The sequence below is a fragment of the Periophthalmus magnuspinnatus genome, chromosome 23 (genome assembly GCF_009829125.3).
Source record: "Periophthalmus magnuspinnatus isolate fPerMag1 chromosome 23, fPerMag1.2.pri, whole genome shotgun sequence".
In the NCBI taxonomy this organism is placed as follows: Eukaryota; Metazoa; Chordata; class Actinopteri; order Gobiiformes; family Gobiidae; genus Periophthalmus; species Periophthalmus magnuspinnatus.
Genome location: NC_047148.1, coordinates 23,273,204 through 23,301,037, shown reverse-complemented (window position 1 = coordinate 23,301,037; position 27,834 = coordinate 23,273,204). Strand labels below are relative to the sequence as shown.

The 27,834-nt window shown below is 44.4% G+C and overlaps 1 protein-coding gene across 2 annotated transcripts in view; it reads right to left on the bottom strand.

Moving 5' to 3' along the window:
- unc5cb (unc-5 netrin receptor Cb) overlaps nt 1–27,455 on the bottom strand; it is a 193,725-nt gene extending 166,270 nt beyond the window's left edge. For both annotated transcript variants that reach the window (XM_055231815.1, XM_055231816.1), the window contains exon 1: nt 26,915–27,455. In XM_055231815.1, coding sequence (XP_055087790.1) covers nt 26,915–27,044 — 130 coding nt within the window. In that variant the 5' untranslated portion in view covers nt 27,045–27,455. The remainder of the gene's footprint in view (nt 1–26,914) is intronic.
- Between the last annotated feature and the right edge of the window lie 379 nt (nt 27,456–27,834).

Genomic DNA, 27,834 nt, shown 5'->3' with positions numbered 1-27,834 from the left:
GCCTTTATTTAAATGTTTTTCTAAGTTCATAACTGCACTTCCTGGTCGGCCACAGAAAAACAATATAAGACAAATATATAAAGCAACCGTGATGTTAACGAGGGGCTTTTATTTTGTTAAAAGATCACGCTTTTATTTTGTTTAAGTTTATTTGGATGAAACTTTCTCGGTTAAAGACTGAACTGTATTTTCTGGACTATAAATGTTACTTTTCATCGTTTTGCCGAAGGTTTGACGCGTTTTTTATGTGAAATATGTGTTTTTTTCTTTTGGCTGGTGCGACTTATATTTTGGGAAATACATTCGGTAGAAGCGGACGTGGGCGTTCTGTTTTAAAGTTTAAAGTTTATAACTGCACTTCCTGGTCAGCCATAGAAAAACAATTCCATAAGATAAATATATAAAGCAACCGTGATGTTAACGAGGGGCAAAACGTGCTTTTATTTTGTTAAAAGATCACGCTTTTATTTTGTTAAATGAAAGTTATAAAAAGATCACTGCGGGTAAGTTGTTCTTTCACTTTGGATGAAACTTTCTAGGTTAAAGATTCACCGTATTTTCGTTTTTTAAATCTTTTTTTATGTGAAATATGTTTTTTTATGGGGACGCAGACATTCTGTTTTGTGCCTTTATTTAATTTTTAATAATTTAACAGTTTGAAAAGTATAATAAAGATTTAGCGCAGACTCTGTCCCTCTGAAACAAACTAATATTTAGTAGAACATAAAACGGCGTCGGGAGAGGACAGGGCGGCGCTCTCGACGCTCAGTTACTCCTGTGGGTCGCCGTGCGCCTCTGGGGTCGAGCGGAGGCAGCGATTAACGACAACAGCAAAAGTGTGCGGGCTAAGTGTGTAAGTGTGCGTAAGTGTGTGTAAGTGTGTGTAAGGCCGGATCGTTAGAGCGGCCAACTTGTGTAACGCAATTACCGCGGCTGCAGCGAAACTGCTAATGTGCACGCGGCCCGCTCTGTCACATGGATCAGGTATTGACTTTTATTGAATTTTTCTATGCTTAATCCAGTTTCCAGCGCACACACGGGTGCATTAGTTAGATTAGAGCGGCGGGCGGGGACGGGAGGGCGAGGAGGGCGGGGGTTGCGCTCCACCACCGACGCGGCCGATTCGTTTAGCGGAGGCCTGTCAATTACGAGACCGACCCTGGCGCTAAACGGCCGGGGAAAAAAGGGGAAAGTAGACAAAAGCCGGACGAGATTGGCAAAGACACGAGCGTTTTGCCGCGGACGATAATAAGCGGCATGTCGCGGGGTAAACAATGGTCAAAACAGGGAGCGTAATGCGTCTCCAATAAAACAGAGTGCTGCTGTCTGAAGGCAAAGTGACCATCAGTGAGATTAGTGAGCCAATGTTATCACTACAATGCTGCGCTAATGGGAACAAACAAGGCGAGCGGCAGAGGAGAGCTACTTAAGAATATGAATGAGAAACAAATGATTGGATTTGCTCCTTTCAAATGACTGATGCAATTTGGGAGACAGATTGTGGATGCAATCTCTTAAACACTACTTACCCCCCACTCCGGCGCAAACGTTTCATTACGCACACGCCGAGAAATTCATACAGCAGTAAAAATGTTTACGACGAGAATTATAATAACTTTTACGGTGTTTTCCATAAGCGAACACAATGAGCGAGTGACTGTAATGCTCCCGTCAAAACTCTCCTAAACTTTAGTGACGTTGTAAAAAAAAACCGAACAAAAACGGACTTCCACCTTCGGCGAAACGATCCAAAAAGCGCAGTAACGTTAAAGGAAAGTGTTGTGAAGTATCGCTAGTGCTAACAAAGTAATGCGCGTAAAAGTACTGACAAAAACGGAGTTACCTGGACCAGGTTTTAGGAGGTGTTTTTACTTCATCCAAGAAGCTACTCTGTTGATTATAAAAGTGCTCAACAAAACAGCGCGATTACCCGACTGCAAATCAAGTCAGAAATCATTTTTAGTGAAGCAACTTTCCATTTATTGCATTAGCTGCGCTCACGTTTCCTGCCAAACCCGACTGTTCCCATAATACTTTAAGTTTGTTAAGTATTGGCTCGCACTTCTTCCATTAGGTTAATATGTTTCACAGACAAACGCTTGTTGATTTTACTTAAAGTGACACAAAACTTAACACAGGAGAAGGTAATAAACAGCCCTGCCAACAGCCGTGTTCTGCAGTAGCTGAGTGAGCAGCAGGAGGGGGCCCCGACTTTCCACAATAAACACCTCCCCTCCGTGTAAACACGCATAATCAGGACAAGATGGCCGCCGCCGCTCGCTGTAATTGCATCAGCGCAGAGATGAGTGAGACGTACGGCTGTTTGCACTTTATTGAATTAAAATGGCCGCTCTCCTCAGAGATTAACCCGACACAAAGGGCCGGGGCTGGACATATGGGGGCGCTAATCAGAGCGGCAGGAAATGACCCGTGTTTGGCTGGAGCGGTGGATGTTTTATAACTTTTTAAGAACTTAGAAGAAAAGTGAGGTGTATAATGCGTCATATTAAGCCACATACGCAACGACGTGGCTTTGGTTTGTCAAATGTTTTACCTTCGCAGAGTTTAAAATGTACTTTTAATCAAATCTTCTCGAGTAGTTCTTTAATTAACTACTTTTGACAACATTCTGAAACTATTTTTAGTCTAAAAAAAAAGCCAAACGAAGAGGAAAAGTTGGAAGTGACACGTTGATCTGAGAAAATATTACGAAGAAAATATGTCTAATCCCTGAATTGTGTTATAACTATGAGAATTTATATTTTAAAACAAAGAAGAGCATGTTCAAAGCCGAGGCAAAGCACACGGAGGACTTAAAGTTTACGTCGTTTCGTTTGGCTGCATCTCGACGCAGACACACTCCACACTGGATGTACCGCACATTTACTTGGGAATATCGTTTTTATCAGGACCAAAGACGGTTTTGGCAGAGCTCGGTCCAGTTTGGTCCAGTTTGGTTGATCCTGTCTGGACTCATTTGGCTGCACACTGGATATTTAATACACAACATTTATTTGGAAATCTCACTTTTCCTGGGAAGGAGACGGAGTTTTTTGGTTGATATTTTCTGGCGTCGCGCTGCAAACTGTGGCTGTGCGTTTACGATTAGGCCCGACCCTTTGAGACGGTGTAAAGACTCGCCGTTTGCGCCGTCGTTTCGTGTGAAACTCCGCCGCCGATGAACCAGAGACTCGGACATTTCGAGCCGAGGAACCGAAGTTTGGCATCGAGCGAAGTGACACGTCCATCACGCCGCCGGTCTCTGCCCTCGTCTCGTTACATCGTCTCGTGTCCTGCGCCGTGACCTCCTGTTTGACCACGGGCTTCACACTGAGGCTGGAGTCTCCGCTGACACGACGCTTTGGATTTGACATGTTCTGTCCAAATTCTGGAGAGGATATTTATAGAACGTGTAGGATTCTGTCAGGTATGTATTAAAACTAACTGCAGCAGGAGCCGGACCGGAGTTTACAGCAGCAGGTTTGTGCGGTAAAAACGTGACTTTTACTCAAACGCCGGGTTTGTCGTGTTTTATTAAAGTGTCAGGCGTTTAATGCCATGGGCCAAGGGCAAAATTAATAATTAGTATGTTTATATCTGAGCTTATAAGACATTCAGTGTACTTCTAAAGAGACGAGAGAATCATTTTGGCTTCGTTTTAGTGCGTTTTTTCTGAAACTGTTGGTACGTGGGCAGCTTCAGGTGATATTTTTGTTCTTTTTGTGTTAATCTTCCATGAAAGCCCATTGTTTTGTGCCGTTTAGACCACAGAATGTTTATATAAATGCACAGAGCTAACCTGCTAGCCGCTGCGTCGCAAACAGGAAGTGATCATGGGCACACTTCTGGCTCTAATTCACTCGTCAGACTCGCCATTTTGGTCTTAAATGTTCGTATTAGGTTTTTATTTCACTCTTGTGTCTGTAAATCAAGATATGAACATTAAAAACAGACAAATTAGTCGCTTTTTTTCCCCTGACGTCGCTCCCGTTAGCGTTAGCACTCGCTCACTTAATCCACGTCTTTACACAGTTTTCTACACTTTAGTTATTTAGGTAATAAAGCACCAATTATAAAGAGAATTTTCCCTAAAACTCTGGGACAAAATAGAACTCTCCCATACCTTAAATACTTATTACATCCCGTCTTGATTATCTTATTTTCCAGACCCGGGTTTCTTTTGCTCGAACCTTAAATTAAATCAATGTAAAAACAGGAAAATGGCTGCCACAACAAGCGCCGGCCCATGGGGGTATCTGGAACTCCAGTGGAAAACTACACAATGTGCTTCAGATTACCTCAACGAGAAAATATGGCACTGTGGAAATATGCGTACGAGGTGGTTAAAGCGCCCGATCTTTACAGTACATTGTTGCGTTTGTTTACCAGATTTTGCCTCATTCTCATGAACAAAAGCCACACAAAGACGCCCAGAATAGCCGCGGGTTAGCATGCCTGGGTTCTTAATGTTCTTAGTCTGGTTTTGCCGCACTATCTCCAGTTCTTTGTGTCTTCTTCTTCTTCTTCCTTCTTCTTCGTCTCCTGCTCTGGACGCCGTTGCTTTCCTTGGCGGGTCTAACGCTGGAGCGGGCTGCTAAATAAAACATTTGGCATGAAAAGTGTGCTAACAAAAAGTGGCTCGCAGACAGCTAGTACGTCTTTGTAGACTTGTAAAAACAGAAATACAGTGATTAAGTGATGTGCGTGTGCAAATGTGAGCCTTTGGAATGTTTGTAGGGGGATATAAAACACGGGAGGCTCGTCAGGAGGGCGGATTACGAAGGGCAACGACTCCCTCCCCCTAAACACTTTAACCCTTATCAGCAGAAGATAAGGAGAGGAACAAAGACGGACTCAGGTGAAGGTAATCGAGCTGAAATAACATTTAAAACACAAAGACGAGTATTAAAAGAAGTGCTGACAGGACCCGGCACATGTGTTTACAGTATTAACTTTGGATTCAGCGCAGAAAATCAGCAGAAAACGCACAACTTTTTTAATTTGTCTGAGCTTGGAGCAGTCGCAAAGTCGTTCTGCGTCGTGTTTTAGCGGATGTTGCTGGTGTTTTTCATACGCTCACATAAATCCTCCGCTACGGCAGCTGCTTTTTCTGACATTTTAGTCTTAAACTGTGCAAAAGATCAAAAAAATCGATGAAATTCTACCCACTCTGCCTCCGTTACTACGACAAATCCTACTCCTGCTCCTGCTCCTACACAATATACCACAGCAGAACCAAGGTCTCATTTTCCCTTGGCACAATTAGCGAATTGTTAAGGCTGCGTTTATTAATAGAATGTCCAAAATCTCCAGCAGAAGGCGATTAAACGAACACGAACAGGACAAACCTCCTGCTGCTCAGAGACGACAAATAATCAACCAAACTCACAAGGAACAAACAGAAAATAAAGGTGAATTATACTGGAAAAAGTGGAAATCAAAATGTTAAAAAGTCCAAATATGTGCAGTTTATTTATCTGTGGATGTGAAATGGACGAAATGAAAATGTTCAAATGAAAGAAAAGTTTGAAATGTGTAATAAAATGTGTAAAAATGCATCGGAAAAGTAAGAAAAATGTGAGAAAAATCACTACTGTGCAAATTAGACACATCCTGATCGTCCAGAACAGCAACTCACCCAAACTCACCCGTCTCCCCTCTCCAAACTCACCCGTCTCCCCTCTCCAAACTCACCCGTCTCCCCTCTCCAAACTCACCTAAACTCACCCGTCTCCCCTCTCCAAACTCACCCAAACTCACCCGTCTCCCCTCTCCAAACTCACCCAAACTCACCCGTCTCCCCTCTCCAAACTCACCCAAACTCACCCGTCTCCCCTCTCCAAACTCACCCGTCTCCCCTCCCCAAACTCACCCGTCTCCCCTCCCCAAACTCACCCGTCTCCCCTCCCCAAACTCACCCGTCTCCCCTCCCCAAACTCACCCGTCTCCCCTCCCCAAACTCACCCGTCTCCCCTCCCCAAACTCACCCGTCTCCCCTCCCCAAACTCACCCGTCTCCCCTCCCCAAACTCACCCGTCTCCCCTCCCCAAACTCACCCGTCTCCCCTCCCCAAACTCACCCGTCTCCCCTCCCCAAACTCACCCGTCTCCCCTCCCCAAACTCACCCGTCTCCCCTCCCCAAACTCACCCGTCTCCCCTCCCCAAACTCACCCGTCTCCCCTCCCCAAACTCACCCGTCTCCCCTCTCCAAACTCACCCGTCTCCCCTCTCCAAACTCACCCGTCTCCCCTCTCCAAACTCACCCGTCTCCCCTCTCCAAACTCACCCGTCTCCCCTCTCCAAACTCACCCGTCTCCCCTCTCCAAACTCACCCGTCTCCCCTCTCCAAACTCACCCGTCTCCCCTCTCCAAACTCACCCGTCTCCCCTCTCCAAACTCACCCAAACTCACCCGTCTCCCCTCTCCTAAACTCGTCTAAACTCTGCGTCTGTTTCGTTTCTGCAGATCTGACCCTGAGCCTGTGTCACTGTGACGTCCGACTCCACAGACCTGATCTGTAACAGGCCTATACAGAGGATCAGCTCATTACACCACCTCACTGCTCCACCTCACTGCTCCACCTCACTGCTCCACCTCTCTGCGCCCCACCTCTCTGCGCCCCACCTCTCTGCGCCCCACCTCTCTGCGCCCCACCTCTCTGCGCCCCACCTCTCTGCGCCCCACCTCTCTGCGCCCCACCTCTCTGCGCCCCACCTCACCGCCCCACCTCTCTGCGCCCCACCTCTCTGCGCCCCACCTCACTGCTCCACCTCAGGTCTGGAGCCTGGCATCTCTTAACTCATTCTTTCCAGACCAGATTTCGTTTCTGGAGTTGATTTGAGGAGAGTCTTGTGCGTCACTCGATGCAGCTGCACAAACGCTTCGTACCAGGATCACAATATCTGTTTGTGTGAATGTTTTGGCTCTTCACGGCCGAGCGGCGCTGAGGCTCGCGGAGGTTAAACGCCAAACAACACGTCCGTTTACAGAACTCTGGAGCGGAGACGCAGGGGCCGAGTCGCGTGTTTGAGCTGTTTTAGGAAAAGCTCGACTCTTTGATTTCGATGACTGTGCAAATGTCAGAGACTCACAACAAAGACCAGAGGGGAATCAATACAAACATCTGAGTCTGAGCGTCCTGAGCCTCCGTCAGCGCCAGCCGTTCACTTTCGCCGTGTTAAACGTTATGGCTCGTCTATTTCACTTCACTTTTCTATGTTTTAATTTTGTTTTTATGTTTGTTCTGACAAGCATTTCTTTATGGAGAGAACATTACTTTTCCACAACAAGTCCTGGTGATATTTCACATCGTCACAAACAGAAACAACAAAACGCTGCAGCTGTAACAGACGCCATTTTGAGGAAAAGTAATCAAACTCAACTGTATTTTTGGACATATTTACAATTCTTAACTTGAGTGTAATGTAAAAATGTTATTGTTAATTTCTATAACTTGGATTAGTACTGATTTTCTTCCTGAGCTGAGGCAGTGACGAAAAGTTATACCAAGATACTGATGAATAAAACTGGTATGTGACTATCAGCTCGGGATTGAGGATTTTTTAAATGTATTTATTTTATTTATTTTATTTTGTTTTATTTATTTATTTCATTTTATATATTTTTTATTTATTTTATTTCATTTTTTTATTTTATTTTCATGTATTTATTTTATTTTTTATGTATTTATTTTATTTTTTTATGTATTTATTTTATTTATTTTTTATTTAATTTTTATGTATTTACTTATTTTATTTCATTTTTTTATTTTATTTTCATGTATTTTATTTTTAATGTATTTATTTTATTTTTTTAATGTATTTATTTTATTTATTTTTTTATTTAATTTTTATGCATTTACTTATTTTATTTCATTTATTTTATTTTATTATTAGGTATTGATTTATTTTATTTATTTATTTATCCATCTTTTTAAATGTATTTATTTACTTATTTCATTTTATTTATTTAAAAAAACTGCTATGAATAACCACATTTTGCATTTAAAATTAGACTTTCATTATAAATAATTTTTTTTAAATGGTTTGAAAATGCTCTACTGTGACGACGCTACCAAACACAACAGTATAACTCGTTTACTTCTTCTACTGCACACGTTCTTCACGCAGAACCTCACATTTCTGTCCAAACATGACTCCCAGAGCTCGTCCTCCACCCTCCCTCTCTTCCCTATGGACTCCATGTAAATCCAGCAGTATGTTCTCGACTCCTCGGTCCTTTTGGTGCGGCGGACGCCTCCGAGCGCCCAGATAATGGCGACATTTACCGCACTGAAGCCTTTGTCCGGGCTTGCACTTCTGTCATTATCGTCCCCATCGCCGTAGCGTTCGTTAAACTGAAGAATTTGAATCAAAGGCAACACAGACGCTCATTCCTCACGCTCTACCCTTTAATTTGGGCAGATTTGAAACATTAGCAGTCGCGCTGGAGCTCGGCGATGGATTATAAAGGCTGTTGGTGAAGAGGCAGAGATTGGAACAGTGTGTTTTACATGTACGGAGTCGTAAAGTTACCCCCTTCCCCCGTGGGGCTTCTGTCTGGGCCCCTTTTAGATTAAACCCGCTGAGTCTGGCCCAGTTAAAGGCAGGTCACCGGGGACTGATGGAGCAGATATGGCACATGCCGTACAAACACGGCAAAGTGCTGACACAAAACATGCCAGTTGCAAACTATTAGCGTTCTCAGAGATACACTGGAGCTAAAACGAAGGAACGGGGTCACGCGGTTGGGTTTAACGCACTGTACGGGCATAAAAACACAACAAAATGGCCGCTCGCTTCGGTCTTTTCACACTTAAAACGGCTTTTTACTGGAGTTATTCTCGCTCGGTTTGGACATGGGCAGAAAAAACACGTTCTAGACTAAATAAAATATCGTTAATATCTTTATAAACGCGGCGCATGTGGAAGTCAAAGCGGTTTCACGTCGTTTAGAGAAGACGATCGCTCTGCACGTCTTAGCGAATCAGCGAATCAGCCTCACGTTCTGCTGCTTAAAAACGTTTTATTTAAACACGTAAACGCAAAAAGAGAGTGACGACACCGCTCTGTTGAACTCTCGTGGTAAAATGACGCCACAGATGAGTTTATTGTTCATTAAACGTACAAAACATGGACAGAGCATCTTTATATTCTAAACCACATGTGTCAAACTTAAGGCTCGGGGGCCAATTTCAGCCCGCCACGTCATTTTATGTGGCCCGTGAGAAGATAAATTAAAAGACTTGACTGTCATTTTAAAATAAGTCTGTGCTGCTTTAATGTTTGCACTGACAATGAACTAAGGAGATTTTCCCAACAAGTGACACTGAGAAATATTCACAAATAATCATCAGAAATTGTTCACAAAGAGGAAAATTGTCGGCGTGGAAGGAAGAAAAGAGGAGAATACAAGTTTGTGCTTTGAGGAGAAAAACCTGTGTGTTTTTTGTGTTGTGAGGCGCGGTCGGTACAATCTACGTCGACGTTTTGACACAAAACACGGAGCTAAGTGTGAAAATGTTCGTCTGCAAGAAAAACAACAAATCGTCCAATAATTAAAAGTCTGTAAAAGTCCGACCAGATACACACTTTTAAACACCGTTATTTAACAAGTGATAATTACATTTATTTTACATTTAGTGATATTTACATCTGGCCCCTGTTGGCGGCCATTTTGCTGACGTGAGTTTGACGCTCCTGCTCTAAACGATCGCGGTTTCAGCTTCGGTCACGGAAAAACCCTCATCTGATCTCAAGTTCTGACAGATCAAGTGGACGTGAGCTTTCACCGGAGAGCGTCCCGGCGCATACCGATTGTGAGGTTTTAATTTAGCACCTCGTTTCACTCAGTAAAAACAACAAGTTTACAGGCTGGCACAGTGACACAGTGAAATGTGCCCTGTGGTAATGGTCTGCTCCGTTTAAAAGTCTGTTTGGCAGCGAGCTTGATAACAGATGGAAGAAAAATGAGGGGAATTATGAGAAAGATTGATTTCGCCGGGATGAATGGTCTGGTATTCAGGCAGATTTATTTGAAGCAGACTTTCCTCGGACTCCGTCATTACTGAATAAACACAAACGCGCACACGGTCCATATGCAGACAAACAGGGGCGTGTGTGCTCAAGTCTGCGCACACAACACAAGACAACACCGAAGTCTGGAGGGAAAGCTGCTGTAAATCTGCCACAGAGTCGACGAGCGGAGCGACGGAACAACGCGCCGCGGACCTTTACCTCGCACGACCGAGACGTGTGCGGTATTAAAACGTTAAACTGTTTTAAAAGGAGAGTATCTGCGGCGGCGTGCGCGGAACAAAAACTGAAAAACTAGCAGTTAAAGCGGCGAATCTGGAGGGGAATTCAGACTACGAGTGTCATAGCAACCAAAGAGCCAATCAGGAGCGAGGATGTGGAAGGTGACGCCTTTTCCTGCCTAGCAACGCTGTCAATCAAACCTGTTGCTAACGCTAACAGGAGCGGTTTGTCTGTTATTAATGTTCATATCTTGATTTACAGACACAATAGTGAAATAAAAACCCCAGGATCATGTCGAGGGTTAATACGAACATTTAAGACCAGAATGACGATGAAACAGGAAGTGCATCCATGATCACTTCCTGTTTGGAGCACGGCGGCGGCTAGCAGGTTAGCTACGTCCATTTACATAAACAGTCTATGGTCTGAGCGTAAAACTTGGCAAAACTCTGACTTTATAACCTCCTCAGACTGGAGTTTTTTTCACGGTTTTATTCATTTCTCTTTGTCATTTGAGCTGATTGGACCTGATGAGTAAAAATAAATAATTATCTGATAAATGATGTCACATATGAGGAGATTCGCTCGACGTTTTAATCATTTTGATAAAACATTTGAATAAATATTTGCCTGAAACAGCAACATTTGATCTGAATAAAAACAAAAATTGTGTCTTTTGGAACAAAGTGGAAGAGCAACAGACAGGAGCAAACATGTGATTTAAAAAAAAAAATAATAATAATAAATAAATATATAAAAATAAATAAAAATATAAAAATAAATACAATAAAAAGATAAAAATTAATAAAAAAAATATAAAAATAAATAAAATAAAAATAAATACAAAAATATAAAAATAAATTTAAAACATATGCTGGAGATTCTACACTAATAAAAATATTCTAAATGGAACAGTTTTGCAGTGTTGCTGTTCTTCTAAAAATCTGCATTGTGGCCCAGACAACCCAAAATTTACAGATTTACAGACAAAATAGTGAAATAAAAACCCCAGGATCATGTAGAGGGTTAATACGAACATTTAAGACCAAAATGACGAGTCTGACAGCAGCAGATTTGATCAGTTTTATCAATAGAAAGTGAATTGGGGCCAGAGTGGATCACTTCCTGTTTGTAACGTAGCTTGTAGCAGGTTAGCCGTGTCCATTTAGATAAACAGTCTATAGTTCGGCCACAGTACAGAGGTTTATTTCCCCGTGCGTGTTATTATTTGCACACATTTGAGCCGTTAATCGACTCCAGACACGACTTTTAAGCTTTTAGAGCGAGAGAAGAGGGAACGAAGAGCCGTTTAGTCACATAAAAGAAAAACTGCTTTTCATTTCTCAAGTACGACACAGATGTACGAGTCCAAATGATGTTGCGGCGAGGAGGAACAAAGCGTTTCTTAAGCCCTGTAAAAATATATTCCTTAGAAGAACAAGCAGCTGCATTGTCCTCCTCGCCGTCCCCAGCCCATCTTTAAGGACCCCTAATGTAAAACAGAGCCAATAACTTTTCTTGTGGCATCTCAAAGCAGACGCAGGAATGAAGCGGAGAGACGCGCGACGGCAGGAAGAGGGGGTGGGCGGAGCTAAAGAGCGGCCCCCGGTAAAAAACAACAAGACACAAACATTTGTCTGTGGCAGGGCCTTAAAGAGACGCACAGAGATGCTGATAAAGTGGAGACAGGAAATGGGGAGCGTGGGTTCTGGCTCTCATGTTTCACGCCGCCCTCCCCCCCGCCGCCGCTCCTCGCCCCTCGCCTCCTTCCTCTCCACCTCCCCCCTCCTCCTCGCCGTCCCCCTCCTCGCCCTGTTCTGCTGACACACATACACCACAGGCCCCGGTGCAGACGTGGGAGCAGAGTCTGGAAAGCACCATCGCTCGACACAGTGAAGGGATGTGACACCGTCTCCACAACCGCGGCGCGTAACTGAAAACGCCACAGACTAAGAGGTAAAGAGGAGTTTAAGCCAGATGCCCATCCTGAAGAAACCAGCGTAAGGTTTGTCGTTGAGAGTCCGTCACCTGCAGGTTATTCATCATACGATTATTTAAAGAGGAGGTATTTACTCCTACGGGGTATTAAAGAGGAGGTATTTACTCCTACAGGGTATTAAAGAGGAGGTATTTACTTCTACGGGGTATTAAAGAGGAGGTATTTACTCCTACGGGGTATTAAAGAGGAGGTATTTACTCCTACGGGGTATTAAAGAGGAGGTATTTACTCCTACGGGGTATTAAAGAGGAGATATTTACTCCTACGGGGTATTAAAGAGGAGGTATTTACTCCTACGGGGTATTAAAGAGGAGGTATTTACTTCTACGGGGTATTAAAGAGGAGGTATTTACTCCTACGGGGTATTAAAGAGGAGATATTTACTTCTGTGGGGTATTAAAGAGGAGGTATTTACTTCTACGGGGTATTAAAGAGGAGGTATTTACTTCTACGGGGTATTAAAGAGGAGGTATTTACTTCTGTGGGGTATTAAAGAGGAGGTATTTACTTCTACGGGGTATTAAAGAGGAGGTATTTACTTCTGTGGGGTATTAAAGAGGAGGTATTTACTCCTACGGGGTATTAAAGAGGAGGTATTTACTCCTACGGGGTATTAAAGAGGAGGTATTTACTCCTACGGGGTATTAAAGAGGAGGTATTTACTTCTGTGGGGCATTAAAGAGGAGGTATTTACTTCTGTGGGGTATTAAAGAGGAGGTATTTACTTCTGTGGGGTATTAAAGAGGAGGTATTTACTTCTACGGGGTATTAAAGAGGAGGTATTTACTCCTACGGGGTATTAAAGAGGAGGTATTTACTCCTACGGGGTATTAAAGAGGAGGTATTTACTTCTGTGGGGTATTAAAGAGGAGGTATTTACTTCTGCGGGGTATTAAAGAGGAGGTATTTACTTCTCTGGGGTATTAAAGAGGAGGTGTTTACTTCTGCGGGGTATTAAAGAGGAGGTATTTACTTCTGCGGGGTATTAAAGAGGAGGTATTTACTTCTATGTGGTATTAAAGAGGAGGTATTTACTCCTACAGGGTATTAAAGAGGAGGTATTTACTTCTGCAGGGTATTAAAGAGGAGGCATTTACTTCTGTGGAGTATTAAAGAGGAGGTATTTACTTCTGCGGGGTATTAAAGAGGAGGCATTTACTTCTGTGGGGTATTAAAGAGGAGGTATTTACTTCTGTGGGGTATTAAAGAGGAGGTATTTACTTCTGCGGGATATTAAAGAGGAGGTATTTACTTCTCTGGGGTATTAAAGAGGAGGTATTTACTTCTGTGGGGTATTAAAGAGGAGGTATTTACTTCTGTGGGGTATTAAAGAGGTGGTATTTACTTCTGTGGGGTATTAAAGAGGTGGTATTTACTTCTGTGGGGTATTAAAGAGGAGGTATTTACTTCTACGGGGTATTAAAGAGGAGGTATTTACTTCTGTGGGGTATTAAAGAGGAGGTATTTACTTCTACGGGGTATTAAAGAGGAGGTATTTACTTCTACGGGGTATTAAAGAGGAGGTATTTACTTCTGTGGGGTATTAAAGAGGAGGTATTTACTTCTGTGGGGTATTAAAGAGGAGGTATTTACTTCTGTGGGGTATTAAAGAGGAGGTATTTACTTCTACGGGGTATTAAACAGGAGGTATTTACTTCTACGGGGTATTAAAGAGGAGGTATTTACTTCTGTGGGGTATTAAAGAGGAGGTATTTACTTCTGTGGGGTATTAAAGAGGAGGTATTTACTCCTGCGGGGTATTAAAGAGGAGGTATTTACTCCTACGGGGTATTAAAGAGGAGGTATTTACTCCTACGGGGTATTAAAGAGGAGGTATTTACTTCTGAGGGGTATTAAAGAGGAGGTATTTACTTCTGTGGAGTATTAAAGAGGAGGTATTTACTTCTGCGGGGTATTAAAGAGGAGGCATTTACTTCTGAGGGGTATTAAAGAGGAGGTATTTACTTCTGTGGAGTATTAAAGAGGAGGTATTTACTTCTGTGGGGTATTAAAGAGGAGGTATTTACTTCTGCGGGGTATTAAAGAGGAGGCATTTACTTCTGTGGGGTATTAAAGAGGAGGTATTTACTTCTGTGGAGTATTAAAGAGGAGGTATTTACTTCTGCGGGGTATTAAAGAGGAGGCATTTACTTCTGAGGGGTATTAAAGAGGAGGTGCTGCATCGCACTAATGAAACTCCTGCACATCACACCAGGTTTGTCACGTCATAGTGCACAGTTTGTATCACGTTTTTGTACATTTACGGAGAGTTGTTGTGGGCGGAGCATGGGTGATGTAGGCTTGTGGGCGGAGCCTCGTACCAGCTCATTCCGCTAACCATAAGGAGAGTTTGAATAGAGCCCAGGCGAGATCTCTAAATCACTCAAACACGTCTGTCTGCTGTGTAAAACGTGCTCAGACGTGTTTTTTTGGACGAGGGAACAACATTAGAACAACATTTCTCCACAGATCTGACCTGTAACGTGCCCCGGTGGCGTCTCCCGCTTCTCTGCACCGTGGGACTTTCCAGACGCAGCAATAACATCTCCATGGAGACAAAATTCAGCAAAACAAAACCACAGAGACGACTCATAGCAACCGACAAACACGTTTTCATCATTTCTGTGGTTGGATTTAACACGGCGACCGTTTAAACGAGGAATGTTTTGTTGTCTCGACCTGGGGCGTTCTCGCACAACTCAAAAATATACATCGCTCCGTCTAAACGCAGTTCATTAACGTGATAACGGCGGTCGGTCTCGGCGTGTGTGTCGCGTCACCGCTGCGAAGAACCGCCATTTTTTCTGCCCGTCCTGACTTCGCCGGCCTCATTAAAGTCCGATGTCAACAACTCCACGCCGTTGCATCATGGGTCGACTTTCTCCTCGTCCCGATACGTAACGAGAACTTTGCAAATGTACGACGCAAAAAAAGATTCCAAAGACGACGGAGGATTAAAGCGGCGGTTTGTGTTTCCGCAGGTGCAGGACTGACTCAGGTGCGGTGAGTCATTATCGCTGAACCACTTCAACGTGAGGTTTTCTCGTCGCAGCTTCGCCGTTAGCTTCGGCTTCAAAGGAGCGCTAACACCGGCAGCTACGGATTAGCACGCCAATCAAGAGCCTATTCATTCAAAGTCCTCACTCAAAAGAGCCACTTATTACTCTGGATGGTTAAAGAGGAAAGAGGCCGCGCACGTGTTTGAGGTGGGATTATGTTTGTGCGACAGTTTGTTTGAGCGTTTGTGAATTATATAAATTATAATATGGTAGTTTTATAATTATAGACTGTAAAGACGTGGGCTGAGCGAGTGTTACGTCGTCCGCAGCGTTCGCCAGCAGTTATACACGACAAATTGGAAGCTCCGTGTTTGGAATTCAGGCCAAAAGAGCCGATCCAGAGCGAGTTTGATGAAGGTAATGCACCGTTCTGCTTAGCAACGGTGAAAGAAGACGCCTGATTGGTCTGTTTTTAATTTTCATGTCTTGATTTACAGACACAATAGTGAAATTAAAACCCCAGGATCAAAATAACTAAACAAAAAAAAACAACAAAACAAAAAAAACATCTCAAAATTACAAAAAAGTTTAAAAAAATAAATAAAAAATAATAATAATTAACTAAAAATAACAAGAAAAACAAAAAAACTCAAAATAACAAAAAAAATGTAAAAAAAACAAACAAAAAACCCCTCAAAAACAAACTTAAAAAAAGAACTCAAAATAACTACAAAAAACCCTCAAAATTACAAAAAAGTTAAAAAACAAAAAAAAAATAAAATAAAAAAATAAAATAAAAAATTAACTCAAAATAACAAGAAAAACAAAAAAAACTCAAAAAAAAAAAAAAAAGTTAAAAAAAAACCCTAAAAAAACCCCCAAACAAACAAACAAAAAAATCTCAAAATAACAAGAAAAAAAAGGGGGAAAATAAACTAAATAAAAAGCCCAGGGTTAATATGAACATTTAAGACCAAAATGACGAGCCTGACAGCAGCAGATACAGAGAGGACACAGTTTCACTTCCTGTTTGGAACCTTTTATGTCGATTTCTGCAGCTTTAATCATTAACGTGACATAATCGTTAAATAATTTGGCGGTGATAATTGTCTCATGCATAGTTGTGTTATGCAGTTGTCGCTTTATCGCGGTTCACCTGCCGTGGTCTCGCTGTTTCGTGGATTTTTTTAGTGCAATTTTACAAGATTTACAGCGTATGAACGTGCATCGTGTCGTGCGTCCTGATTGGCTGTTGGACTGTAGACCATTGTCCAAAAAAAAGTTGGACTTCTGGACACGCTGAAGGTAGAAGCTCCGCGGCTGTAGGGGGCGACATCACGGAATAAATTCATCTTCACGGAGGAAAATAACGTGGTTTCGTTGTATAAAACTACTTATTTTTAAAATCGACAAAGGTTTGAACTTTGAGAGAGTTTAAACAAGAGAGAAATGTTAACGCCTGTGTGAGAAAAGTGTATAAAGTGTGTGGTTTGACGCATTTTGTGTCGTTTTATTTCCATGTTACGCCACAGAACTTTAAGACTTGGAGCAGAAGTTCTCCTGAATCTGAATCTCCTGCGCACACGTGAGCCCATAAGTAAAGTCCCAAAATAACTCACATCAAAGTGCAGTAAATAAGTTCCCTCTTTCGTGATATACCTGCATTACTTTGACTTTCTGAAAACATTCGGGCCCCGCAGAGCCGACATGAAGCGAAGGAGCTAAGCTTGGATTATCTCAACAGGCAACACACCTTCAAACTGGCTCCTCAGCACGTTTGGCCTAAAAATGTAGTGCTCAGAAAAAGCCGTCGCTCTGTGGCATTAGCCCCCCCCCCCCCCCCTTACTCCACGCCGCTCGCTCCACCGCTCGGCGTCACGGGAGCGGCTCTGCGGGGAACGCTGCGACCGGACTGTGGGGAAATAACAGCTTCTTCTGACTCGGCCTTTCACTTCTCATCATCAGCACTTTGGTCTTTTATAACGGAGCGAGCACGCCGCCGCTCGTTTCATGATAATCCTCTTTGAACGGCACCGATACACGACTCTGGGAGCTCGTAATTATTAAGTCTTATGATAAGCACATTATTACATAACGTTATTTAAGACGGGTCGGTTCTAACGCTTCAAAAATCAGACGATGACGAAGCTGTGAGTCCGTACAGTGTCGAAACGATATCATGTTTACGTCGGTTTTTAGGGGAATTACATCGACTTTGCACTGATAAACCTGCGTAACTTTAACTTTAACTTAAACTCAAACCTTCAGCTACTGCCAGGTCGATGAAAAATGATGATAAAAGTCTGATCTGACCTCATTTTGTCACAATAAGGAAAACAGATTTGACAGATTTGAGTTTCCAGGAGGCTCCATTACACAAACACACACTTTTATTTGAAGCTGTGACGTTTACATGTTTAGCGGGGTATTCATTGGAGGATGTTGCGATATCGGCGAAGATAATTGCGCAAAATATCGTTGTGGTCTCTACGCCTACATATACCATGATCCTTTGCAGCGCGTCACCCATCAGAGCTGCAGTTTGAGTCAATAGAATCGCATGCTGTACACGCTTTACACGCTCGCGACGACGACGACACAGCGACACGCGGAGGACGGCGTTTGTTCACTTTTCCTCTGTCATTTTATTCCTTCTTCTGAGAGTCACTGCAGGTCCCTGTTGCCCTCATGTTGCCCTCATGATGCCCCCGTGACGCCGCCATGACGCCCCAATGACGCCCTCGCTGCGTTTAAGTCTGAGATGCATTTTGTTTTCGCCAATAACACAAAAAACAAAGAAGAAACAGAGACAGCCCAAGAACAATATCAATATAGTCGTGTTAGTTCATACCAAAATAATAAAAATAAAAGGTTTGGACATCGTTACATCACTAATATTCAACACAAATCGATCATAGAGTTGATATTTAGGTGTTTTTTTGTCGATGAACCCGTTTCTGTGCTGGTGCCTTTTATACATTAACCTGGACGTGTGTAAGTGTCTGTGTTTGTCTGGTGGTGCCTCACATGTGTCACTATGGACCTTTTAAAAGCGACGTGTGTGTTTCTTTGCAGTGCGTCGTGTCGGTGGTCGGAGCAGATGATACAAACGCAGCAGAGCATTAGCGATCCAGAGGTGACACTGTTCCAGAGTGAGCCGAACGAGCGGCCGGAGTGGAGTGGGTCGTGTGGAGTGGGCCGTGTGGAGTGGGCCGTGTGGAGTGGGCCGTGTGGAGTGGGCCGTGTGGAGTGGGCCGTGTGGAGTGGGTCGTTCTCGTGCGCCTCGGAGCTGAGTCTCTGCTGCTAATGGAGGGAGAAGAGCCACTTAGCTCATAATCACTGCACTCTCCCCTTTGGCTGCACTCGCTCAGATCAGACTCTGTTGACTCTGATCTCTCATCAAAAATGAACCAGAGATCAAGAGCGGGACAGTGGCGCTCTCCTCCACCTCTCCTCCTCTCCTCCACTCCTCCACCTCTCCTCCACTCCTCCACCTCTCCCACCGCTCCTCTGCCTCTCCCGTCCATCCGCCGCCTCTCCTGTCTCCCTTCTCCATCCTCTCTCGTCTCTCCTCCTTCACCTCTCCTGTCTCCCCGCTCCACTTCTCCCGTCCCCCACTTTCTCCATCCTCTCCCGTCTCCCCTCCATCCTCTCCTTTCTCTCCCAGCTCTCCCTCCACCCTCCCTCCCCTCCACCTCACCCTGCGCTCCTCTACCTCTCCCTTTTCCATCCTCTCCCGTCTCCTAACCACCTTTCTCGTCTCCCCCTTTGCCTCTCCTGTCTTCACCTCCTCCACCTCTCTCCATCCTCTCTCCTCCTTCGCCTCTCCCGTCTCCTCGCTCCACTTCTCCCACCCCCCCCTCTTCTCCCCTCTCCCATCTCCCTCCTCCTCTCATGTCTCCCTCTTGTCCTCCTCCTCTCATGTCTCCTCCTCCTCCTGTAATCACCCCGAAACGACTGCCACTCTAATGCACCTCAACTTTGAAGAGTCACTCAGAGGCAGAGGAGGATCATGGGTAAATCAGGTCATGGCGGCGTCGCTGTCGTCGCCGCCGCTCTGTCCTTTCTCCTTCACAACAATTACTGACCCCTTCATAATTATTTGCACCACACAAAGCCCCAAAGTGCCCCGCCGCCGTGGTGGAGTGCACTCCGCTCGTGTCATTTGAGCGTAACCCTAATAACGGAGCCGCTGGGGGTAAGTCCGGCTCCACTCAGGCTGAACGGGAGGGCATCAGGCACGAAATCTACAACAAAAACCTTCAAACTCTTTTTTTTTGGACAGAGCACATTGATTTTTTTTTTTTTTTTTTTTGGATGATCTGTCTGGCATTTTAAAATGTTAAGTATCTGTTCTTGATTTGTTTGAGATTAAAATGCTAATGTGAGTTTTGCTTTTGGACCTTTAGTTCTTCACAGAGGCCCCCGAAAATAAACACACAAGATCAGAACAGCGCCCCACAGAGGACAGAACGTAAACTACATCAGGCCTGTCAGGGATTGTCTTATTATTGTCTCATTATTGTGTTGTTATTGTGTTGTTATTGTGTTATTTAACCACAAAAAAGTGATTAGCTTCTCTTAATTCAGGCTAATGCTTCATGGACAGGGGCAGTGCCAGAGATTTTCGTTTGGCGGAGCTAAGGGGGGGCTCAGGTCTTCAATGAGGGCCCCCCCGAACACAAACGCACTATTTTATGTTTGCGTTGCTGTTTTAAACAAGTTAAACATGTTTTTTTTTACAAACTACAACCACAACCTTTTGTCCCGTTACAGATTTTAATTTTATTTTGAGTCTCATTTCGAGCATTTTTAGTGGAGATTTTTATGTGCTGTGAAAGTGAAAGTGGGGCAAAAATCTGTGGGAGAGCGTAGACTATTCAGCGCCGCCTCAGGCCTCTCCTCGCGCCGCCCCTGGTCGTGAATGTTTTGCTAACAACATGGCAGATTTAATCCAAAAATGACTCATTTTTTAGCCAAAAAGTCAATGTTCTCAGGTGTTTTCGGAAAATATCTCCACTCGGACGTGTCCCAGCCATAGACACAGACTTTACGTATAAATGGACGAAGCTAACCTGCTAGCCGCCGCATTCCGTTGACTCCAATTCACTCCAGATTAGCCGCTATAACTGCTAGCCTCGTCTTTAAACCGTCCCTGGTCCCAGCTCAGATCAGCTCAGGACGGGACATGTAGAGACGCTGCAGCTGCTAACGGACCGCTAATAGGTGTGAGCGTAGCGGCGTGGAGCTCCCCCCTGTGGTCGGGAGTGTCACAGCGTGTGATTAATAGCGCCCCTCTGCCCGTCCGTCCCCGTCCTCTCCACCTCCTCCCGTCCCACTGGCCTCCTTTATGCCCTCGCTCCCGCCGTACGCATCATCTCCGGACTTTTTTTGTGCGGCTCCGAGGAGAAACCGGAGGAGACGACAGTGCGGGGGAATCTGAAATCATTATTAAACTGCACAAGTCAAGTTTATTTGCAGAGAGCCAGCTGTAAATGGCTTCACGGTTCTCAAGAGCCAACAATAAAACCGGTCTGATTCGCTAAACGCAGCCAAGGAAAGCCTCATTTGCCGAGCGGATGGTAAAGAACATTTTTTATATATTAAGGCAAAGACAAAAGGAAACTCGCGCTGGAACTGTGGGTAAACAAGAACTCGGAGAACGTGGGGATTTCAAGGATTTCAAACGTTGATTTTATTACTTATTCAAATTCAGTCTCGAGCTACAACGCAAGGGCAAACTTAAGATTCGGGGAAAAAACAGAACGAAAAAAAGATCATTTCAGTTGGTAAAAGCAGAAACTGAAAGCTGTGGTGGTGCTAAACGCAGATAACGGGAGGGCATCTGGCTGAAATGACACAGCTGAAGGCAGTTGAGTGAGTAAAGACTAAAACTAATGAGAAAATACAAGCTGCCGGAGCCAAATATAAAACATGACATCACGTTAGCTCCAAAATACTGCCTGGCTTTGTCAAAAACTGTTATTTTCTTGACGCCAGCGGCTCGGCGGACGAGTTCCTGACCCTCGCTCCACGACAGCGAGCCCTGAAATAGCTCCCTGTACATTCTGTGCTGTAATAACAATGCAATATGACATGAAGGAAGCAGAGAGGCCAAGTCAGCAGCCACGTTTCACAGTAATTATCACCAGCCCGCTCCCGACGCTCGCTCCCCCTCGTCCTCTCCCTCCTCGCCCCCGCCGTGGTCACATCCCCCCCCTCACATCACAGCGTTCCTCCTTTACCTGAAACTTTAAACGTCCTTATATTTCGCTGCAACGTGCCGTTCCGAGACGTCGTTTTTGCGGGTTCGCGTCGCTATCACACGAGCTAATTTACAGTAGAAGTCTGGGCTCCCGCAGCACAATACGCTCATTGTGCGTTCGGCCGCTGTTTATGGAATGATCGCGGCGGTTGTAATGCTAGCGTTCCCCACGGAGTCAGCTGTCAGGCCGCGGGGAGGACTTTTAGAGTAATAATGATCGGAATAACATTCAGTTTTACCTACGTACGTAATGGTCTGAGGTTCACGTCAGTTTAGAAATAAGGGGAAGACGCCGTACTGCGCAGTGACTCACAATATTTTAACAGCCATTTATAGTCAAGATCCTGTAACGTTTCCCCTCATAAACGATTCTCTCAGGACACATCAACGGGAGGAGGAGAAATATGGAGGATATAGGGGAAGCATTGTGGAAAAACTGAACGGATTCACTTAAAATCTGAGGTGGGCAATAGCAGAGCGCACGTTTAAACCTGAAGAACGCTCCAAAGTTTGGGTTTAACTTTCGTTTTTCCATGGAATCGGGCGGGATCGCTGCGTAGTTTGACTTAAAAGTTCAAGCGTTTTACTGTAGTTTTGCTCAAAATGGACTCAAAGTGCTTTAACAAACTAGTGCCGTGACATTTGAGTGCGGACAAATGGACAAAAACTGCAGTGAATCAGCCACGAATGGAAAAATAAACTTAAGTAGGTCACGACTGAACGCACGAAATGACAAAAGCATAAATAAAAAACTGTATTTTCAAAACAACGTGACTAAAAAGTTCAAAAAGTCACCAAACTGTTTCTAACCACAATCCTCCCGACGCAAAATACATCCAAAAAACACGAGCGTAAATCAGACCCTTCAAAGTAAAAGCTTTTCTTCAAAGTAAATGGTCCAAATGTTTTCTTTACGCGCCCATAACTCGAGTGTTTGAATAAAGAAGCTTAAAGATGATTTAAAACGCCACATTTTCCTCAGGTCTGTGCTTCCCTTTTTAGCAGCTGCTCCGGAGTCAAACTCAAAATGTGAAATCAATATCGAAACTGTAGCGACTCCCGAGAATCACGAGAATCACAGCTCAGCCCGGGTCAGACGCAGATCGCTGCACGTGCGCGTCTCAGAGCGAACGAGCGGCGAAAACACGACGTCTGAATCAACATCACGGCAGATTTATGACTTATTTTCACATCTTATTATGACATTTCTTCTCAAAAACGACGTCTTTGTTTAAAAAAATACCTGTTTTTCAGATGACGTCACGCCGTTCTATTGACTGTACATGGCCCCGCCCCCTTTTGCCACTAAACGCTACTCAGGTGTGCGTCTCGGAGCGAACGAGCGTCGAAAACACAACGTCTACGGCGACAAATCCACGTCACAGGTTTATGACTTATTTTCACAAAGCAAATTTCAAACCATCTTATTGTGACTTATTTCTTCTTTAAAAAAAAACAACCTGGTTTTCAGATGACATCACGCCGTTCTCCTGACCGTACTTGGCCCCGCCCCCTTTTGCCACAAAACGCTACAAAACCGCACGTTATTTGTTCTAAAATCTGATATAAAGCGGCGTTAGTTTGTGTAAAACGTTCAGTGTTTCTGTGACCAACACTGAACCAATTCTCTGAAAAAACAAAACAAAAACGTACTTGCAGCGGCGTGCAAAATAACACAACCTGAATGGCGATGGCGGCGCTTGCGACAACTTCCGGAATAACGTGAATCGACCGATAATGTTTAACCCGGACGAGGAGGCGGATAAAGTGAACAGCGGCGAAATAATAAAACCTTTAAAATGTTTGTGATGAAAGTACAACGTAACGCCGAGGGAAAAGTGACCCTTGACCCCATCTGTACGAATGACATCATCATCATCATCATCTTCTGAAAACCACGAAAACACGAACAAAAGCTCCACCTCTTTATCAAACTCCAGACTTATCTTGAGCATAAACCAACATTACATCATCACACCGTCACGTCACTATTTTAGAGTTTTGACAGACGCTTTCCAGGCCCGATACGTCCACCGCCGCCGCCGCCGCCACCGCCGCCACCGCTGCTCAGGTTCACTCCCCGTGCCCCCCCCCCTTTGTAAAAAAACACGCAAAACGCACAGACAAAGCAGACAACGGACGAACCAGGAGCAAATCCACACCAGCCACTGTCACACAAGTCGACTCCTCCTCCTCCTCACCTAACTCCTCCTCCTCCTCGTCTCCTCCTCCTCCTCCTCGTCTCCTCCTCCTCGCCTCCTCCTCCTCCTCGTCAGATCCTAAGCTCCTCTCTGCCTCGACCTGTTTTTGCCTTTGTCTCGGGTTCAGAGGGTTAATGAGCGATATCACTTCCACGACATCTTAGAGCAGGTAACACACACTTATACACACACACAGATACACACACTCACACACACACACACCCCTACACACACACACCTACACACCCCCACTTATACACACACACACGGTGACGTCTATAAGTAACGGATATTATGAAACTTATCGACATCAGTGTGAGAAAAACACACGACCACAGTTGTTTTTAAAATACTGTGGAGTTACTGTCGCCAACAGAAGATTTATATTTATTAAAAAAGAAACTGAAGTGAAGCTGGAGACACGGGTTTGGGCTCGGGGTTAACTTTTGGGTTTTAGAAAGTTAGAAAAAAATATACAAATGTGTCAGGGTTTAAAGAATAAAGCTAGAATGAAATTATCTTAAATATAATAATATAAATAAATAAATAAATAAATAAATAATATGAAAAATACAAATACAAAAAATAAAAATGTAAAAAAAATAAAAATAATAAAAAATAGTAACAGTAGTTAAAAAAATAAAAAAATAATAATAATACAAAATAATAATAATTTAATTTCTTCTAGTAATGGACGTCTTTGTTTAAATTTTTTTATATTTGTAACTTCATCTATACACATTGTCATTTCCACATTAAGCATCCTACCCACAATGCATCCTGTCTGGCTGGTTTTCAGACGACGTCACACCGTCCTATTGGCCAATCGTATGAATACAGACTGTTATGTGGAATCTGCTGTTTTTGTTTACATTTCTAAAGATTAACAGCAGTTTTTTAACAGTTAATCGATTATTTAATGAATAATTCACGCGTCAAATGAGTAAATGTTCATGTTTTGCCCTTTGGCTCCACAAAAAACACCAAACCGGGCCGGGAATAGAACCTCAAACTGCGAGTCTGAAGCTACGTGAGCCACTTTCAGCGCGAGTGAGTTTCCTGTGGCACCAAAACAGCGGCCATTAATTATCCCCCAACGACGCTCCGCTGCTGCATTGACTCCTTAATGGACAGAGGGGCCGTGTTTCGTGTTCCGATCTCGTCAGTGACACGGGGGGGAGTCTCCGGGGGGTCACGACTCCCCAGCCCTTCAGAAACTGGACCTCTCTCCACTCCTCTGCCCTGCTCTTCCTCCTCTGCCCCCTCCTCTTCCTCATTAACTATGTAGGAGCGAGGAGGAAGATGGAAGGGCTGCAGACGCTAGATAAGGTTACTCACTCGTGCACTCTCTCCCGGCCTGGATGTGCTCGGAACGCGGAGTCACGTTTACGCCGGGACGGGGGCTCCTGAGCGGGACGTACAGCTTCACTTCGGATCGATAGCGTTCCATAAAGACCACGCCGCCGCAAAAAGGAGCGACTTACTCCAAATTTAAAGCTACAATCAGACAAAGTAGCATCAAAACGTCACTGAGGCTGCACATTTTAGCAGAGAAATGCACCGTGTTTACTCAGGTTTTTGTGGACTCTTCAAAAAAAACTGAACATTTACACTTCCTGGTCAAAACTGTGCGCAAAAATATGTAAAATTAATTAAAGATTACACTTAAACAGGACTAAAACGCTGCCAAACGAACCCAGAACGTTATGAAATGGTTTGGAAACATTGCACAGTTTGTCATATTTTAGTTTAAATAAAAAAAACACACCACATATTCCATCCGCCGTGCTCTTTTCTCGTGTTATTATGCTACGTTTCGCTTTACGACACATAGTTCTAACATCAGCCGGGGTCTCTGTAATTACTCTGTGACCTTTTAAATGTGGAAATATAGTTGATGGTTATTAGCAGCCGTCATTAGCGCCGCTGAGGGTTCGTTCTTGCACCGAAAACAGTCAAAAAAACAGTCAAAAACAGCGTGGAGGTTAGTTTAAGGCCAGTCACAATCCAACTCGAGCCCCTCGTCCTCCCCCCGTCCCCTCTCTCTCTCAGGAGTCGGACCACCCTCAGAACCTTCCAGAGACGTACACACACACTTGGCATGTTTCCGTGCATGTACAAACACATACTAAACACACACTATCCACAGATGGGTTTTTCCAGGCAGCTCTTTGTTGACCGAGAATCCCACTCAGCACCGAGAGCGGCAGATTAAGTAAATGGCTTCAGGTGTTGTGGCATTATCTTAATGCTTTCCAGAACTGACAGCTCCTCCAGTTTACACAAAGCATCATTCAGCAGCACACATCCCCAACGCTGCAGCAGAAATACAACACTGTGGCATCAAAATGGCTCTCACTCCAGGAAGTTACAATTACACTTTGGCAAACGGCACAAGTCTGAAAATGATTGACTCGTGTGGATGTATTTTGAGCAAACAGATGAAATGACCGGAGCTTTCAGGACTTTAGCCTCATTTTTCATGAGTTGGTGTTTGACCAAACAGTAGTTATCTTATCTAGGACTGTAAATCACTGTTAATTTAGAAACAAAACAAGGCAGTGCGAAAGAATTTGGGAAAAAATGAGTTTTTCTTGAATAAAAAACAGCACGTTTGGCCTCCAGGATGCCAAACTGAAATGTGAACTCATAATTGTGCTACAGTGAAACCCCCAAAACTGAGACTAAACATTTCCACTGTGATGTTTCCTCATTTCTCTCAGTGGTTTTAATTTTAAACTTGGTGTTTTGTCTTTACGCGCGGGGAGAGAATCAGAAATGGCGTTTTTAATAAGATGAGGTTTACGCACAAGCACAAAAATGTATAAATATGATTAAAAAAAATGACACTCAGGCTGAATTTTATGAGAAAGTTGCAGAGAGGAATTGGAGAACTAATGCGTAAATATTTAAACACAGGGACAGTGTGTTTGGGGAGGCATTTATCATTAGTTTCACGTTACGCGTAAAGAAACTGGAGAGCCAATTACAGCCACATTACGCACCTTGGACCTCATTAACTCGAGCAGCTCCAGTTCATTTCAGCTGGTTTCGTGCGTTTACGACTTTAATACAAGAGATGAGCCGTTTTTTCATTTGATTCAGTTCATCTTTACGCATCAGGGACGTTCTGCAACTTTTAATTAGTCCATCTCCAACTTTAACTTGAACAAAAACGTGAAACGCGTCTTTACCTTGAGCTGAGGCGGTTTCCAGCAGCAGGAAAAGACACAACCAGCGCAGAGTTTGCAGCATCTGTGCGCCGTGTCCGTGCGCCCGGGCTCCAGCTCCCAGGTCCCGGTGTGTCCGTGCGCCGTGGCCCATGATGAACACTCCAGAAGACTCAGAAGAAGACTCCAACTCCGGTCAGAGGCGAGTCCCGCGCGCTCACAGATTCTGCTCGAGCCGGAGCGTCGCCGCGGGGCTGTGGTCCTGCGTAAAACGACTACAGCCACAAAAAAACAGCTCAAAAATGTGTCCTGCTGAAATATCCCCAGTCTCGTGGCGTCGCAAACACCTGAAACGTTACAGTTTAAGGGAAAAGAGCCGTGCGCATCGCCCCTCGACAGATCCGGACACGTTAAAGCTCAAAGCGCAGCGCGTTTCGTGGCTTTTTTCCTGCAAATTCTCACGATTCACGGCGCGATGCGAACATGGCACGCTCCTGCTCCGGCCCAGTCCAAGCCAAAGTCCTCGGGTAAGTGGCACCTTGCTCCAGTGCGCACGCAGGCTCCGTGTGTGCGCGCGCCGTGGACGGGACTGAGCCGCGCGAAGGAGCCGTTTCCCAGGGAGACTGGCACCGCGCGCAGCAGCCAATCACAGGCGAGAGGAGCGCGCAGACCTGGAGGACAGCAGCCCAGGAAGCCCAAGAAGCCCAAGAAGCGAGATCCAGAGAGAGAGAGAGAGAGAGAATCACGCAGCTGTGATGGACACGAGCATCAGGAGGTTTAAAGAGAGCGCGCGCCGTGGAGGCAGGGCGGGCCCGCGCACAGATCTGCATTTACACAGACAGGGAAATGGGATTTAAAGATGTTTAAGAGTTAAACCACAGAACATGCACGTGACACCGCCATGTTACAGACTGTGGCTTTACATCTTTATCCAGGCTTGAGAC